The 18,831-nt window shown below is 46.9% G+C and overlaps 1 protein-coding gene across 5 annotated transcripts in view; it reads left to right on the top strand.

Annotated features, from left to right (window-relative positions):
* The window catches only part of SEPTIN11 (septin 11), a 62,465-nt gene that overhangs the window by 6,748 nt on the left and 36,886 nt on the right, over window positions 1-18,831 (top strand). For 4 of the 5 annotated variants that reach the window (XR_009966032.1, XM_062624991.1, XM_062624990.1 and 1 more), the window contains exon 1: window positions 3,363-3,510. The exons of the other annotated variant lie outside the window; for it this stretch is intronic. Coding sequence is in view for 3 of the 4 variants with exons in the window: in XM_062624991.1 (XP_062480975.1) it covers window positions 3,484-3,510 (27 nt within the window). In the remaining variant the exon portion in view is untranslated. Of the gene's footprint in view, window positions 1-3,362; window positions 3,511-18,831 lie in introns of those variants that run through there. 5 annotated transcript variants of the gene reach the window in all.

An 18,831-nucleotide genomic window follows, 5' to 3' on the forward strand; every position in this document is an offset into this window, starting at 1 on the left:
AGATAAAAACCCAAGTAACAGTGGCAAATGACAACACTACTATCAAAGCAGTGTTTGGCTAAGGTGTCAGTAGGAGTCTTTCCATGGTATTGTATTTTCATTTAAACATCCTTGGAGGTATTATCATGCTTACTCTAAGCTTAGCTTTGACTAAAAAAAAAAATAGAGATTTTTCTACTGAGAAATGTCAGCTCTCACTCTGCAAACTTTTTCTTGCAGTTAAACATGCTCAGGTAACATTAAGTGACTATTGAAGTACCTGCAGGACTGAAACTGATGCCTTTGCCTTGCTGAGGTTGGAAAGGCCTCGTTGAGCTTGTTGAGGTGAAATGGGTTCACCTAACATGTCTCACTTGAGAGATACTACTGGCTGGATAGCTCAGATGCTGGGCAGTAGTACAGCAGTCAGTTGTAACCTGTTTGGTTATGACTGTCATAAAATCATAGAATGGTTTGGGTTGGAAAGGCCCTTAAAATCATCTAGTTCCAACCCCTCTGCCATCCTTTGCCTTCTGAGGGCAGGGATGCCTCACACTAGACCATGTAGCCCAAGGCTCTGTCCAACTGCCAGGGATGGAGCATTCACCACTTCTCTGGGCAACCCATTCCACTGCCTCACCACCCTCATAGTAAAGAACTTCTTCCTTGTATGTAACCTAAAATCTCTCCTGTTTAAGCTTGAGTCCATTACCCCTTGTCCTATCACTATAGTCCCTAATGAAGAGTCCCTCCCCAGCATGCCTGTAGGCCACTTTCAGATACTGGAAGGCTGCTATGAGGTCTCCACGCAGCCTTCTCTTCTCCAGGCTGAACAGCCCCAACTTTCTCAGCCTATCTTCATACCAGAGGTGCTCCAGCCCCTGATCATCATGGCCTCTTCTGGACTTGCTCCAACAGCTCCATGTCTCTTTACCCTTCTGTAGGCAAGTTGCAGTGCTGAGCAGTGCTGACCACAAAATAGAGGCAGGATCAGCATTACTGCAACATTAAACACACAAAAAAAGCAGTACACCACTTAGTCCCGTTGTTATACAGCAAGATGTTGCCTTTAGAGAGCTACATAGCTGTGTTTGTTTCTAAATAGTTAACAGTTACTTGGAGTTTCTCTCAGCTTTTAGCCTTTTGGCTTTTTTGTTCTGTAAGTTAACCAAAGTTCGGTGTTTACTTGTGGATTTTCTCATCCTGTGTAATGTTACAAATGGTCCTGCAGCTGACACAAAAGGTTATTGAAGCATCAATGTACCCTGTCTGCAAACAGCTTTGGAAAAATGGAGACAGCTCCCACAGGGGCTCTAGAACAAGATACTGGGAATTCCCTTTGCTCAGGTACCAATTTCTTGGCAGCAGCTATGAACCTTTCAGGAGCAAGGGGTCTGCTTCTTCCTGATGAACATGAGGAATGCAAGGAACTACACTAGCTGTGATCTGGAAGGGCAGCAGACATTTCCTTGTCTTGATATTTGGTTTTTCCCTCTCTTTCAGCATGAATAGCCATACCCAGGAAGGTCTGTATGAATGAATATCATGGAGAAAACTCAGCCACAGCTCTCCCAGCTTCAGGCTAAGGAAGGGTGAGTCACATTAGGATTTTGCATATGCAGAAGATCTTTGTGTTAGTTAAGTTACACTGATTCAGGAGTATCCTGCATGCCTCTAATTCACCAAGGGGAAGCTGTCTGCCTCACCCAGGAGATGCAATAAGGGCAACTTTTTAAATAGGATCATTAGGTTTCCACTAGAGGCTGCACTGGTCTGAGCACACTTCCCAGTACAGGCACACTCAGTACCTCCTCACCTGGAGCCATGCATGCAGGAGGAATTTGCTACAGAAGCAATAACATGAGTTTAATATAGCAGCCTCCCTGGGATATGAGCAGTAGCGCCTAACACATAAAAGCACTGCATCAACCACCCTTGCAAAATCTCACTGGCAGAAACCCCACTGGTGTTTTTTGTGGTGAAGCAGCTTTGGTGATGATGGCTGCAACTACACCGAGCTATGGGCTGCTGCCCGAGGTGCAGACCCTGAGCCCCAGGTGAGGAGCAGTGCCAGGTAGTGCTCATGGGCTTCCTTAGGTTTCTGTTCAGATGGGGCCTGCAGGAGCAGGCATGGGTCACCACGCTCAAATGCCAGTTCCCGAGTCCTTCAAAGCATGGTGAGAAGAGCTGCAAGAAGGAAATGCCTGGACTTTGTAGTTCTCCACCAACCATGTGTTTATTCATAGTGCTACAAAAATGGCTTTTGGAGTGAAAAGGTAAGAGCTTCGGGTTGAATGGTGTACAAATAGTTAAGTGTTTTGCTGAGGTCTACTTATTTACTGTCCTGGGTTGTTTTCTTGTAGGAGGTGCTCTCAGCTTTTAGCCTTCTGGCTTTCCTATTTTGGTTCTGTGGATGTTCACATATGGGGGTAGCTCTGATACATCTGTAATTCAGCATGTCTTTCATGAGCGTGGCAAATTGGGTCTCCGTCTTTTATAGCCTTTTGAGGCTTTATGCTTTGCAGGACCATTCACCCCTGCCTTGGTTGATGACTTGAGCAGATGTGTTGAATTTAGCCCTAAGACTTCCACCTTTGCAGGTAAAGAGGTATGTTACCATGCTTACCATCAAGATACTAAGCATTTATATATATTTATGAAGAACGCCAGTTGGAGCAGCATGGAGTTGGCTATGTTTCACCCCTGGAAAGGAGCTTCACCCCTGGAAATCACTTACTGGAAGGGGAGAGAACCTGGCTGCTGTGACTATAGTTTGATGTACCCAGTTTGCTTAAAAACAAAGCATGGGTTTAAAAACAAAGCATGGGTAGCAGGAGAGAGCTCAGAGAAATGAGAAGAATGAGGTGCCTGGTTTTGCCTTCTGTGTTGTTATTAAGAGGGCTTTAGGAGTTCCTGTTGGCAAACAGCCCCAGCTGGGGTATCTCCTGTCTGAGCCCCTGTTATAAATAACTCTTCACGGAATCCCCATCTTCCTTTTAAACTAAACTGGTAGGAGCAGGACCTCCTGGCCATCCCTTTGGTAGGGTTCCTGGAGCAGATGCTCTCTATTTTCAGCTGTACCCCCAATTGCTGTGGTGCTGACGGTGTTGGACAGTGTGACACTTTCAGGTGGAGGGGACGGTACAAGCGGCGGGGCTGGGGCACAGCAGGCGGAGGGGTGCCGGGTTTCCCCCCGCAGGCCAGCCGGGCTGGGGGCGAGCAGCGCGGCCAAGAGAGGGATTCAGTGCCATTGCTGCTGTGGATCGAGTGCCCCCTTGGCGCTGCCCTCTGGGGCTCCAGGAGGCTTTCGGGGCTCGCCAGGTTACCGCGGGCGGCCGGGGCGGTGCCGCCGTCCCCAGGGGAGGGCCGGGGGGATCCCGCCTCGCCGCCCGGCCCCTTTGCATTGCGCATGGGCCCTCCCCGCCGGGTGGCCATGTTGCAGACCTAACAGTCAGCGCAGAGCGGCGGCGGACCGGGGAGCGCAGCGTACTGCACCGCACCGCGATGGCCGTGGCTGTGGGGAGACCGGCGGTGGGTGCTGCAGCGGGGCGGGAGGATGGATCGGCGGCGTGGTGCGAGGCTGGCGGGGCATCGCCCCAGCGCGGCGGCGTGCAGCGCCGGGGATGGCAGGGTGCGGTGCCCGGGGTGCAGTGCGGAGGGTCGCGGGGTGCGAGGCCGGAGGTGCTGCCGCCTGTGCCCCTTTTCCAGGGCCCGGCGGGGTCACACAAAACTTTTTCGCCCCGGTTTGGGGGCGCGGGTCTTTGTTGCAGCGGGGCCGGGCCGGCGGAGGGCAGCTCCTCCCGAAGCCCTCCGCTGGAAGCGGCCGGGAGGCACCGCGGTGGTCCCCGGGCTGCTCCCGTCGGGGCTGGGGCCGCTTTCGGTGTCTGGCCGCGGGTGTTTCTGCTCTGCCGACTCCCATGAAGAGAAAGCTGGGGAGTGGGGAGGGCTGTGCCTCGTAAGCGGTGGGCAGCAGCCCCCGGGAAGAGGTTTCAGAGGCTCGGCTGCGGCGGGAGCAGTGGTGCAAGTCCCGGCGTGGGAGTCTTCGGAGGCACACGCGTGCTCTGCATCTTCCAGCATGACCGCGTTTCTGGGGATGTGGTGGCCGGGAGATTTTTACATCCATGTTGGGGAAGACGTCAGATTTCCCTTATAAAGGAAAGGTGGGGGGGGAACCCAACCCAAAACCCGCCAAATCCACAAAAACTAACAGATGCTATTCCCGGGAAGGGAAAAAAAATAAAAAATCTGCCTTGCATCGAGCTTGCAGAAACGTGAATGAAACTCCGCCGTGACCAGACTGAATGCACTTTTGTGCATCGTCGGCCGGGGGAGGGAGAGAGACTTGACCGATTTCCCAGTAACTTTTTCAGTGCTTGTGAGTGAAACAGATGTTGCCCGTGAGCAGAGGACTTGAATGTGGCTCCTTCTTGTAATAAGCACATGGTCTGTGTTCAAGATGTGATCAGGGTGAGACAGTTTCTCTCAGCTTTTATTATACACTCATGGATCTGCGGGGCTGTGTGGGTCTTCTGATATAGCGAAGCAAATGTATGAAGAATGGGGCTCATGGTGTTACTGGAGGTGGGAAGTAATGCTATTAAGCATAGAAAGAGCTGATGTTTGTTAACAGCATACCTATGAAGTATTGCAGCTGTTTGTGAAGCTTCTTTTGAAATGACTCCTTGATCTTAAAGTCCGAAGCATGCTTGGAAATAGAAATTTGTCTTTCGGTGTAAGAAGATGCACTGAAATTGTTAATTGAGTTGGTTTTAAAGGCAAGCTGAAGGGTATTGCCAAGCAGAGCCATTTTGCTTTGTGTGGAGCAGCAGCCTTGCAAGACGAATAGGCTTAGGAACATGCCTCACTGCAAGACATGGTTGATGTTTGTCTTTTGCTTTGTTTTTCTGTCATTATATTAAACTCAGCTTCTTGCAGTTTTGGTGAATTTAAGTTCACAAGCAATCTCCAAACAGCATCTGCAGAGGGTTTCACACCAGTTAAACTTAATTCATATTTGAGTGCCACTGAGCCCAGTCCAGTGGGACTGACTGCAGAATAAAGCATCCTCTGGTGTGAGAACCACATGTGTGTGGGAGAGGGAAAGATGAGGGCACTCAGCTTCCTCCCAGGCAACTGGTGGGCAGGCGTTCATCGTCTAGAATCAAATTGCTGCTTTTGGAGAAGAGAGTTGTCTTGTCTTGGGGTGATAAGAGAAGAAAGGACAGTGGGCTGGTGTTTGGTAGATGTTGGGGGTGTTTGTCTCGGACAGCTCTTATCTAATCCTCTCTGCTACTGCTTTGAATGCTGCTGTTGTTGCTGGGGGGTGGTAGGGAGTTTGAAGAAATAGTTAATTATATGTTAAAGCAAGACTGATGAATGTTGGCCTTTCAACATAATAATCATATTTTTATAAGGGCCCTTAGTGGTATGTGTCTTGTTGGAGGGTAGAATTAAAGGAAGGGGGAAAGAAAAGAGACTAAAATCGATGATTGCATTGAGTCACAACCTCTTATGTCCTGGCAGGATATGGCATTATGTTAATTGTAAAAGCATGCATAAAAAATAACTTGAGTGAACTGCTCTGAAGTGCCTGTGTTTAATTGCAGGTGAGCAGGGTGTGTTTTGGTGGGATGGGCGGCTTACATTTGAGGGCCCTGTCCCACAGATGTGAAAGCACATGTGTACTGCGCTGCCTGTAATTTCATTTGACTTAATGGAAATGGATCTCGGTATGCAAACGTAAAGGTATGCATAAGCAGAGTTTTGGCACAGTTGGTGCTGGGAGCTGCCATGGGACCTCTCAGCTGATAAAAGCCATGCATGTGCTTAAACATACGTCAGGGTGGAAGGATGCATATGGGCTCAGTGTGAGATAAGCCACTTGCACTCTGCAAAATGGTGAGGTGTGCTGGGCAGTAGACTCTCTTCCTTCTCCTGGGTTAATTCCCAGCATCTTCACCAGTGCTGGATGGTTTCTCAGTAGTTTGAACCATGGAAGAGGGCTCTGTCCTCACTGACATTCTCTTCATTTGTTTATCCTAAGTGCTTACAGAATCATAGTTTGGCCTAGCTGAAGGAGCAAAACTAATGCTTACTCATATGTATATACAAATTTGTTCTCCCCTCCAAGTCAAACAAAAATTGATGGAGAATAAAGCTGGAATACAAATTTTACATAGGGAACATAGAAAATGGTATCTGAGAAATTGAAACAGCACAGTGTATTCTTCCATCTGTTTTAAACACACTTGATAATGAGAAGCTGTCAGGAGTGGAGGGGATGAAAGAGGGAGGCAAGAAGGTAGAGCGGGGCTCATGGAGCTGAAGGCTTCACGTGCATTATCTTTCTCTGAGTGGCAGAGACCCTAGGGTCAGCAGGAGCTGTGGGGCAGAGCCTTTGCAGCACAGCCACCATGGCCACTGGCCTTAGACAATGAGATGAGCACCAAGAAAGGGGTAACTCCTTGTCTCTGTCTGCTGACAGGTCAGCAGTGCCTTGGCTACTCTTAAGCTTGTCCCTTTCCAAGTTAACTGCAAGGCTGAGCTGTCCCTGCTGCCTGGTATCCTCCAGGGAGCATTGTGGGGCTGCGGACTCTCCTCCCAACGGATGTGGTGATTCTGTGGGCTTCTGTGGCTCGACTGGGGCTGCTGAGATGGCCACGAGCATGGGGTTTGGCTTCCTTGCCTGCTTTCACCTGCCAGGTCTGGCTTTTAGGACCTGGCCTGGCTCAGCTGCCTGCACCAGGGAAGCAGACCTGGGTGGTGCACACAAGACTTTTAGTTTGTGAACTCTTAATTTCCTTTGTTCACCTCAGCGCCTTGTTTGCAGTAGGAAATTCTTTCAGGCAATTCCTGTTGCTCCTGTTGATGTTAACAATGCTGGGAACCTGCCTTCTCCTTGCCTGGTTTTCAGCACACCCTCGGCTGTGGGGCAGGTTATGTGTCCAGCCCACCACAGTCTTGGAGCCTCTAGCTTTCCAGCATGAAGTGAGCTGAGCTGGAGTCAGGATCTGATGGTGATACTTGGAAAATCCTTATTTTGTGTGGATGGAATCATGGGGGATTGATTTCAGTGTCTGCGTAGGGCCTCTGAAACAATGGTGGGGATTGGCTAAGCAAGCAGCATGAATCTGAGAAGTAAAATATTTATTCAGAGCTGAGGCATGTTTAATATGTCCCCCTCCCACCCCTGCAGCCCCTGAGAGAGATGGCTTTGCTGGCTGGCTGCCTGCTCCAGAGCCATTTGAGGGTTGTCACTTCTGTTGTGCCCTTGGTGAACCTCTCCCTCTCGAGGTGTCGGTGAGAGCATGGGCATGATGCTGCTCCGTAGCTTATGCCTTGCTCTGCAGGAGAGGTGCCAAGGGGACAGGGTCTTCTGTGGACTAGGCAAGTGCTTCTGCCTTGTCCATCCTCTTTATTGGCTTGGTTTAGCTGCAGGCTTCAATCCTGTAAGGTACAGTGGCTCTTACTGGAAAAGCTACTGGAGCTGTTTTAGCTTAGAACAGTTAGGTGCAGCCAGGTGATGCAAAAAGAAACAGAAAAGCCCCACAGTAGTGCTTCAAGCTTTTTTTAGGTACGCTGTCTAGCTGCCTTCACTTCCAGCTCTGTGAGCAGCTCTCCAGCCTACTGTAATAAGTGATGCGTAATAATGGCTCAGACAAACACCACAGGGCTGTTGGCATTGGGCATTAGCACTGGTGGAGAATGCTTGAGGTTGGAGACAGAAAACCAAGTTCAGCATCTTGCTGTCTTAGCTAAGAGCAGCAGTAACAAAAATTTACCCAAAATGTTCTTCTTTTTCCCTATAAGTGCTGGTTTGTGTGCCACCATGTGATGCTTTCAGTAAGATGGGAATAAGAGATGATCTTTCTTGGCTGCTTCATTACATGTGAATGTCTTTCCCCCTCCTCTGGGGGGAAACCATGGTGCTGCTTGCTTGGGCAGATATGGTTGCTGTGGGTGTAGGCAAGGCCTGCTTGGCCTTGATGAGGCAGACAAGGAAGAGCCATAGGAAGGAGGAAGAGTTCCCTGTGGTTTTGTATTAGCAATGCTCAGCCCTTCTGCAAGCTTTCTCCCTGATTGCGCGCTCTGCTTGTCCAGCATAAGTGATACCCACTGTTGGCTGAAATGCGGTCCAAAGGATATTATTGGCATTTCACTAATAGTACAGTTATCTTACTGAGCTCTGCAATTCATGTATCTTGAGTTATCTTTAGGACTCCTTATTTTAAAATCCAGACTGTGCCAGTGTTTAGGAAAAATGGCCTTAGGATCTGAATTTGTAATTAGAGCCTTTGAAGTTGCTGAAAATATGGAGGAGCTGAATCTTTTTCTTGGAGGCTTAGGCTTTTCGTTTTCTTTAGTAGCATCCCACATAAGGTGATGGCAAACGGCAGACTACTGCTGGTTTTGGGGGTGGTTCTTACTTGTGTTGGGGTTTTTGTTGTTGTTTTTCATCTCAGCTTACAGCTTCTTTAGATCTTTCTATTACCTAATTGCATTTTCTGTTACTGTTTCTGCATCCCAGATTTATTTTCAGATGGGATCTAGCTGCTGGAAATACGTTATTGAAGAACAAATGTAGTTGTGGTTTATTTCTCTACCAGATCTGGTCATGAATACTTGGCAGAAGCTAATAGAGGAAGACTTGTTTTGGAAACATTTTGGGTTTGCCACATATGTTGCCTGCTTTGCCAGTGGCTCCTGAGAACTGATTGCTGTGCACAGCAGTAGTTCTAATATGAATTGTTTCTGCAAATCTGCATGCATCTCGTGTCTAATTCAGAAATTATACTAACCTCTCTCTCATGATGGGAGTGGAAGGGGAGAAACAGTGTTCTGAATCCTAAACAGGATATTTGTACATGATTTGCAGGACTTCTGGGGCTGTTTGTGGATCTGAAGGTGTTGAGCAAAGTCTGTTATGCCGGGGGAATAACTGGGCGCTAAGTACAGTGTACTGTATGAGACCCGACAGAATCTGTTGGTGGGATGTGTTGTAAGCACCAAGTGTGCAAAGTGCTTTGCTTAAGCACATTAACATGGCTTAAGTTTCTGACAATCTGGTGGTGGCAGCCGCTGTTTTTGTCTGTAAAGAAAATGAAGGTGGGAAGAGGAGCAAGTTTAGTAGACGGCTTGCTTGGAGACAGCATGAGCTTGTCTTTCCCTCTTCCACAAGGCAGCACAGTGACTGACTCGCAGGGAAGCACAAGAGCACAAACTGCAGTAGAGATAGAAGCCTGCACTTACTCTTTCAGAGAGAGGTTCCCACTTGTAACCACAGCCAAATCTTTGCCTTTTAAAGCACACAAATCTCCTTTCAGTCCCTTTGAAAACCCACCTCCTCCAGCCTGAGTCAGCCTAGGAGCTCTTGACAGCTTCCAGATGAATGAAGGATAGCAGGCTGATGGTTCTGGCTCTGTTTTTCAGGACAAAATTTGGCAGGCAACAGCCAAGCTTGGAAAAAAGAAATTTGCAACCTGGAAAGGTGAAGGTGTCTGGTTATCATTGACACTCGTTCTTGGCATCTCTCTGCAATAACATGGATTACCCTACATCCTCCAGATGTGCATAGGAAATGTACAGGGTTGCCAGTAAAGAGGCTGTGCATAAGTATAGTTGGATTTTCCTTTTTTGCTTCTTTCATATGATGAAAGATTTTGCTTTTTTTCTTTTATCTCCTTCTGTTTTAATTGGTAAAATTAAGTTTCTTAGATATCTGCAGAATGAACTTAGAAACAGCATGGCTAATAATATTTCAATAGTCTCTGGTTTTGTTCTGTTCCTAGTTTGAGATGTCAAGACTGATATTTTGAGAAGCTTCAGAATTAACTGGAAACAGTTCTCATTTATTCTTAGTTTTCACAGCTAAAAGATTAGGTTGTCATACTGTGAGCAGGTATATTTCTAGCTGCAAATGCTTGCAGTGATTATAAGGTTTAACACAGCTATCTGGGGCTGAACATATGCACTCACCAAATCTTTGTGTCAGGACCCCAGCAGGAGCAAGGATTTTACTAAATAGTCTGGTGACTTGCTGTGGTGGTAAATCACACCACTTCACCATCGCATCCTTGGCTGCTGCTTTTCGTCCCCTGAATCTGTTTAATGGCCAGGTTGAGCTATGGAAGGTCTCATTGTGTCTCTTGTTTCTTGGTCGGTCACAGTTCTGTGCTCTGAAATTTTCTGGCCGCATGTAAGTGCGAGGGTGCAGGCACTGTGGGGGGGGAAAAGGTCATTTTTCAAATCCTGTGTCAGCAGTTTTATCTGAGCAGCTTTCCCTAGTTGTGGCTGGGTAACTCACCTTGCTGCTGTTTTTAACAGAAGAAACAATGAGTCAATGATTATGCTTTTGTTAGTGTATGGAATCAGAAGATCAACATTTTTAATTATATTGAAAATGGTTTTGTTCATTTTCTGTGTATTGCATGTAAGTTCCAAGCCGGGAAAATCTTTAATGCTTCTAAATGAATGCTGTCCTGTCACAGTGTATCTTTTATCACAGACAGCACCAACCTAGTCTCATTCTGTTTCATCCGTCTCATTAATATTGAATACGTGGCACTTCAGTATGGCAGTTAAGCAAAGCAGGGAATTTCAGCTAGTATCTGACATCAGCAAGCAGAGATTAAATGACATCCAAGTGCAATCTGCTATATAGAAATTAACTGGCATTTTCCAGGAGCATTTGGCCTAATTTAAGTTGTTTTATTTTCCTTGGGGGTTCAGTGGTTGCAGCACAAGTCCCTGGTGTCCCGTGGAGGTAGAAGGTGGCACCAGATCTGGGAGCTGATTCCCACTGGGGAGAAGCTGTTTGTAACTGTTTGCTTCCAGCCTGGGGCAGCTCTTCAGCGAGGCAGGGGTTTCCCCTCCGTGGTGCTCTGAACTACAAAGAAGCTGGGCTAAAAGCTGAAACTAAACAAGCTACTTTGAAGTGCCTTACCTTCTGGGATGCACCGTTGATGGTCACTGAGCAATTGGAACCATTTAGTTTGGCATCTGATGTATAACTGCCAAAAAGTAGTAGTGTCAGGGGACCTTGGCTTTTGTTTCCAGGTAGCTGCATATTCATCTTGCTGGAAAACACACTTGCTATTCAGCACTTGGAGTTATGCAATTATTAATTATTAGACGATTAATTACAAGAGCCACTTGGGATTAGGACTTGTGTGGCTGGCATGCTACAAGTGTTTCTGCTCCTGATTTGCTGGGTGATCTTGGGTGAATGCTTTTGTTCCCTCCACATCCACATGTAAAGCAGGTGATAATTCCTTTCCTTCTGTAAGGTACAGATCTGTGATCAGTGAATTAGTAGCACGGCAACAGTCACCTTTGCAAACCTACCACTATTGCACCAAATCCAGTGGGATCTTGTGGCACAGAAACATTACTAGACTAACGCTTTTAATTAAAAACACTGTCATGAAAATAACTATTCATATAGGGTAATATGAGAGTTATTTTTTTCAGGAAGGATTAAAAAGTAATTTCAATAAGGAAGAAGGGTTTAAAAGTGAGCAGTGGGAATAACTCCACTGACCTTGTTTCCCTGGGTTTACGTAAATGCAATTCAGGGTAATTTTTCACACAGAGCATTCTTCAGAGATGGCGAGTTTCCTTGTTGTAGGCCAGAATCATTTAAACATGAAAGCCAGAGGTGTGTTGGTTTTGCTGTTTAAACAAAAACATGATTTGAAGCTGTGGTCTGACGCGTGTCTGGTGTCTCTTACCAGCACAGCTACCTCCCCCCAAGGTTTGGCCTCACCAGGAATGGGACTCAGAAAAGCATTTTTCCATGGGACATGCATTACTTGGTTTTGATGTAACCTAAGGAAAGCAGTATTTTTTAATAGCCTAACCAAGCAACCTAATGATTTCTTCCAGTGGGATGAGCCAGGAAGCCGGAGGGATAAATCCAGGCAGGCTAGCTGTGATACAGCTTATATGCAGGGAAGAGAAGGATAAAGTTCACACAGGCTAAAAATTGATATTTCCGATGTGAAATAGGTGATTGGTCCCTGTGTAAAATATACAGTAGGGAGTCCTGGGAGAAAAGCATACAGATGCTGTCCTCATCCACACCAGCTGTGGTAAATGGGTATTTTTCTGAACTGTGTGTGCTGAAATGTCTTGGCAATGGACAGCTGTTCAGGGCAGGGGACATGGTATTTCTGGCTAATGCAGTGCCTTGCAGAGGAGGGTCATGGCCCAGTGTCTCTGGGTTCAGTGGTGCTGAATGGTAGGAAGGAGGATGGAGGTGCTCTGACTGCTCTGCCTGTCCTGAGGTCAACACACACTGGCCTACACAGGACCAGGCTTTTGTGCTGTGTTGTTACTGTGGTGTGTGGAGTACTGCCCGTACAAACCCAGCTCTTTCACCTGGACAGTCGTGATAGGAAGGGAGCAAGAGCTGGGCATTATCCTTCCTCTTTGAAGGCTTAAGTTCCCAGACGAGTTATTTACCTATCAGACCACAGCTGCTCTGGGGTATAAGCAACCTATGCAGTGCTGCTTGTGGCTTCGTGTGTTACTTACCTCCTTGAGCAATATGGAGGTGGAGACTGCTGCATCTCCAGCCTTTGCCGTGCTAATGAGGAATACACAGCAGCACATCACTTGCTTTGGTATTTCTCATTAAATAACTCGCGCCAAGGGCAAAAATGTGCACTGCACATGGGAATTGTGCCCCAGTTTGGGGTTAGGCAGGTCTGCAGCAGTTGGAGTTAGAGAGCATGTTGGAGCAGGGAGCTGCTTCATGTGAACTTATTTTGCCTAGTCCTCTGCAGGAAATGCTTGCTTGGAGCAGGCTGACTTTGGGTTTGTCTTCCCAAATCCTTCAGTTTGGCTCCATAAAGTTGTGACAGTATTTACCTGCTCTGTCAGGTCTTTGCAACCTTGCTGCTGCAGAGAGATGAAGCACAGTGCAGTGGAGCCCACTCTTTCAGCAGGAACCCTGCTCATCTGTCAGTCGTTCTTGCTCTGTGTTCGACTTGTGCTCAGCTGTTATGTAGTATGTGCTGGCATAGTTGGCCAAGCTAAACAGTTCAGTGCTTTGCTTACAGAGGGATGCCTGATGTGCCCTGCTGCTGATCCTGGTCTTCCAGGAAAAAAAGAGCCATTGAGATTGAACCTAGAGAATAGGATCTGGTGTGGACAGCCTGTGCACTGTGTAAGACCCTAGCTAATGGACCCGTGCATTGCCTGGTGGTCTGGTGCGAGGAAGAGCAGCCTGTTGTGAGCTGCCTCTGCACTCTCTTGACTAGGTGGTAGGATGAGAGCTGCGCTTGAGCACCAGATCACACTTCTTTGGAGTGACAGCTCTTAGGGGAGAAAGAGAATAAGAAATCTGAGTAATGAGTCTACAAAGCTACAGCAGGAAGTAAGTGCAGCAGACACAAACTAATGGCAAATCCCCTTGCTCATTACTGTTACTCAGAGAAACAGCCTTGCAAAATGTTCCATTGTTTGCTTCCAAAAGTTATCCGTGAGCTATGCATTTCAACATAGTGCAGTATGTCTTGTCTGTAGTCATGAGGTTGCAAGACGTTGAATTCTACCAGGTACGTGTTTAGCTGGACTGTCTGGGAGAAGTCTGAGCAGCTGGACTGTTCAGGTGGGTAGTAAGTACACCAGTAAACTTGTTCTGTTCCCTTTTGGGATGCATCACAGAATAACATCGGAAGTGTGGGTTTAATTTACCTTCAGTCTGTTACAAGGAGTGGCATGGGTTGCTACAGCACAAGTCTTGACAGGAGGGCAGAAGTTAAGAGTACGTCTGGATCTGACAGCTTTTGCTTTCCTTTAAAGTGTGAACATGACTGGAGTGGACAGTGAGAGCAGAACGTGGTGACCAACATGATCTCCTCTGGGGATGTGGATGCTGGCTCCAGTTTAACCTCTTAGCAGGGCTGCATCAAAGGCTGATGACGTAGCAGCCTGTGTATGGAATAACTTAAGATTTTAGAGGAACGCCATTCCAGTGAGCACGAGTGAATGCCAGTGATTTGCAAATCTCTGCCAATGGTCTTGTGAGCAGTGGCCTGCTTCAGGAAGAATAACACTGGATTAGCTCAGGGTGATGTTTGGAAGTGTTACACTTAGTTCCTAAAGACTAAGCCTTCTGCAGAGCAGCACTGGGCAGCATATTCTGAAGTAAGCAGAAATGTATTAAATATGAGTTGTCTTCATGTATAAAACAAGAAGTGGAAGCAATGCAGGGAGATGTTTTCAGCTACCAGCTTTTCCCAAGGAGCCTTTGCAATATCTCTGTCATTTGGGAAGACAAGTCCCTTGTTTCAAGCACTTGGACTCTGGGCAAATGCCAGGTCACTTGATCTCAGAGCTCCAAGGCAGTTTGGTACCATTTCAGACCTATTATCTGGCTTGGGAGCTTGGTGCTGGGTGCCTTTTCTGCCCCTGAAGAAATTGAAACCTTGCCTTGGCACCAAAGTGGAGAGCCAGATGTGAACCCTGCAGCACTCCCCTGCCTGCTTCCAGATTTTCAGTCTCCTGTTTTTAATTAAACTGCCATGAAGATTGCAGAAGCCAAAGGTCCAGCTCACAAGGGAGCCTTGGTATGTGGACAGGAAGTATTTGACAGCATGTAGTGTTGGTGCTTGCCTTCCACTCGTGGTTTATTTGCTTTCTGCTCACCCAACTGCTCTGTGGCAGGGCTGAAAACACCACTTAAGTCTGGCATTTTCCCTTCGTGTTGGTTTTAATAAGGAAGTGGTTCCTTGCGCCTGAGGAGCACTTCAGATGATAGCTACCCCTCTGCAAGCCCTTGGAGTCTGTCTCTCTGCAAAAGTTCATGTGCATTATTTAGCTGTGAGAATTTTTGTCTCTTTCAGAATGATTACAGAAGGAGACTTGATGTAGTTAATCTGTGTTACCTGATGAGTTTTTGCACTTTATGCCTCCAGATGCGCTCACATCACAGAGCAGTGCTTGCATCTGGGCTGCTGGAGTGGTTGCCTTCTGCAGGGCTATTTTCCTGGTGTTAGAGCCCAGGAACATTTTGTAGTTCATGGCCTGAGCTACTGGATGGAGGAGGTATGGCTGTCAGACAGGAGGATGAAACTCCTGTGTCAGGTTTGTTTGAGGAGGCTGGATATGGGAACCTGCCGAGCAGAAACTCCTCAAAGACTCACAGGGGCTGGCAGGGTGTTATTCCCTGAGAGGGGACACGTGGAAACTTGGTAGCTCAGCCTGTGGTTGTCAGCTGTAGGGGAATGGCTGGTGCAGAGTGCTGCCTGTCATTTCCTAGGGCTGCTGGAGCTCTTCAGAGACTGTGCTGTGGGTGAGAGCTCACTGATGAACAGTGAGAACATCAGGAACCTCTGCCTTGCCCCTGCAGAGCTTAGTCATCAGCTAGATGCAAGTTCACTGATCTCTGTTTGAAGACCTCATGTTCTGATAAACCATATACTCATTTTTAAATGAATGTTGGCTGTAATGCTCAGGGCTTTCTCTTGTTTTTTCTTCCATTTCCAGGCTGAGTGTTGCTCCTACTATGTGTGTAAATGACTGCTTCCTGCCTCTCGGTACAAATGCCAGTCTTCATAGCGGACAAGTTGAAATACAACACAATCGTCAAATGTTCTGGAGCTTTGATGTGGACCATGAGATCACTGAACATGTGGCTCTGCCAAGGACAGTGTTGGGATGGACAGCTTAGGAAAAAAAAACTCTAGGAAAGATATTTCTGGAAATGTGAGGGGGGGGGGACCGAAAACCCCGCTTACTGATGGGAGTAGGTGTGTGTGGAAAAATCCAGTGACAAGAAACTAAGTTTCCTTCTCTTTGAGATGCAAGTCTCCATACTTTGATCAAGTCAAAATACAAAGTTTAATGTTATATTTTGTAATAGGGGAGTTCTGTCTGATGTCCAGAGCTCAGGGATTTACCAAATGAGAACTATGCCTGCTGTCATAGCTCCTGAGTGTTGGCCAAAGGCCATTGGACCCCCTTTCTCTTAATCACCTGGAAAATGATAAATCACTGATACAGCCCATAGGATTACAAGCCTTGATGATGAACCTGCTTGCCAAGTTATGGACATGCAGTGATATATCAGAGGGGTCTTAGATCAGTCATAGGAAACCATGCAGAGTGTAGCTGTGTCTATTAGTCATCGCTAAGTGAATTAATTTAAGTATATATGATGGTGTTAATATATGTCTGCTTTCCCCCTGGGTTTATAAATCAGTTTGGTCTTTTGTCCTGTTAAATATGTGACTGCAAAATCTGTCATCAGCTTATTGCATGGGTGATCCTGTTAAAGTTCTTGGTGTATGCAGCAGGGCTGATTCCCCTTGCCAACATGAGGGCAAAGTCAAGAGTAAGTCCACAGAAGACACAGCCATTTTCTTTCCTGCCAGTGTACCCTGGAACTCTTACTGCTGGAAAACCGTTGTGGTTAATGTCCCATTAATGTGCAATAAGCTTCCTGAGGTTTGGGGGCAGGGTTTGCCCCTTCCCACCCACCCCTCTTACACCCCTCCCCCTCCCCCCCCCCTTTTTTTTTTTTTTTTTTGGAGTGTGTGTGTTTTCCTGATGGAATAAACTTCCTATGGCTGGAGCATTGGGCCCCCTAAAGCTGACAGTAGGTTTTGGATCCATGTCTCACAATTATTTTTAAGAACAGGATTTTATGTTACAGGATGCATTTAATGAGTGTCTGGAATGTAGCCACTGGTGTAAGATTGTTTATAGAAATAGCATTTTCCTTTAGGAGTTTGTTTTCTAGTAGTTATTGAAAATAATGCTTAGTGTTAATAAAACTTAGCAACAGCCAAAAGAGAGCTATTTTGCTCTTGTTTACTTCCTTCTGGTATGCATTTATATGCTCTTCCCATTGAACTGCTTTGTTTTGGGGTATGTATGTTGCTTTTTCTAGAGTAAAAATTAGAATTGTTCACCAAGAAAAGCCAGGCTTATAAAAACAGAGCAGTTGGCTGAAGATTCAGGGCCTGGCAGCATCTAAACCTCCTCTCATGAAGGGAAGTGGGGGACTTTGAGGGTTTATTTATTGTTTTTTCTTTTCATATTGGACGGTCTGGAAGAGATTTCCCCCTTCCCAGCCCCAGGAATTTAATGTGGCGCTTTTTCTCTTGGTGGCTGTTGATGGAAAACTGGTGCTTGTGGGAAGCTGAATGTGGGATTAGTTTCATCTCTTAAAGAGTGAGTTTCCTCCCCTGCAATCTAGATACGCTTCTTGAAAACTTGCTGGGGGGATTCAGTAATGCTGCTGAGCTGGGAATACATACAAGCAGGTTGCAGGCTGTAAAATATGAAACTGGTAGCTCTGAGCTGACTTTGCTTACAGAGGATGGGGAAGGAGGAAAAAGGGAATTGTGAAGAGGGGGTCATGGGCAGGTTTTTCCACATATAGCAGCTTAAGCCAGTTTTGCATCTGGCTTTATTTGCATTATTAGGGTTAAACTAATAAATCTGTTTTAAATCCTTGATGATGGGAAGTTGCTGTTTGCCAGTGCTGTGTTCCAAGGAAAGGGTTTCTCCAGTCTGGCTGCCTGGTCTGCATGACAGATTATAAAGCCTTACTGCACACTCATGTTGTTATCAGTTATCACCTGTGACTTAGTTTTTTATATTAAGCCTTACATTGGCCTTTATTACTGGCTTTAGATATTCCCATAGTCTCATGCCCAGTATAAAATGGGTAGTTGTTGGGGAGGTTGCATCAGTTTCAGTAAAAAGTTGGTTCTGTTGGCTTGCATTTGTGTACAGACCATTTTATTTCCAGTGTTGAGCTTAACCTCACAGCAAAGGCAGTGTCTTGTTCTCTGGATTTCCAGAGAGACTGGGGAAGTGCTAGCCTTGAAGCTGCTCTTGAACTGTGTATGACTGTATGATCGCTTAGCTGTTGCCCATGCTTAGGGGCCTGGCTGGCTGTGCTCTTGTGTTTTGCTAAGAAGTTCAGGCCTGGGTTACCCCCCGCTTGTTGTTTCAGTTGCCTTGGAAAGCTGAGGAGACTGCAGGAATTGCAGTTCCTGATGTGATGATCTGGGCTGGGTCTGGTGGGAAAGCTTGCCCAGCCATTAGGAGGCTCAGAGCTACAAGCTAAAATCAAGCCAGGAGGTAAGCAAGTTCTGTGTGTGTTGGGGTGGGGGAGGGGAGAAGGGGGATGTACCTGTGCTCCAACAGCTCTGGATCTTTCTGCATCCACTGATCTGTAGGGTGGCCTCATTGTCTTTATAGAACATTCCCAATTAAACTGTATTTTATTCCCCAGGAATTCCTGTCTCGGCAGTAGAGGTGTTTGGAAAATAGGTCTCTGCAAAAGGAACTTGTCAGACAAGCCTAATGTTAGGTGTCATTGATCCTTGCTGTGCCAAGTTCCCAGGCTTGACTCCTGTGGGAAAACCCTGCTCTTGTTTTAGGGTGATGGTGTCTGCCTGGGTCACCGTTGGAGGGAAGGGTGCTCAGAGGGCCTGGGGGAGGGAGGGAGCAGTGTTGCTGTTGGGTCTGCTTTGTGAATTATCTGAAGATGTTCCTATGAAGAAGCCTCTGCTTGCCTAGTGCCTTCAGAGGGGTTCAGCCTCACTAGCAATGTGCTCTTTTTCATCCCTGTCTGTGACCTGCAGCCAATGAAGCATGAAGTGAGAAGAATCGGTGATGCAGGAATCTCTTGCTGATGCTGGCTGACAAAACCATCAAGATCCCCTTGAGTTGTTGTGCTGTGTCCTGGCACAGGTCAGGGAGAGGCAGCACAAGGTTCTTCTGCCTTGTCTATAGTGTCCACAAAGCCTCATTCTGGCTGGCTTGTTCCACATGGTAGATAGCCGCTTTAATTTGGGCTGCATTCACTTGCTTGCTGACACAGGCTCCTCC

Source organism: Pezoporus occidentalis, unplaced genomic scaffold (assembly GCF_034315485.1).
Source record: "Pezoporus occidentalis ecotype Australia unplaced genomic scaffold, CSIRO_AGI_Poc_V1 ctg275, whole genome shotgun sequence".
Classification (NCBI taxonomy): Eukaryota; Metazoa; Chordata; class Aves; order Psittaciformes; family Psittacidae; genus Pezoporus; species Pezoporus occidentalis.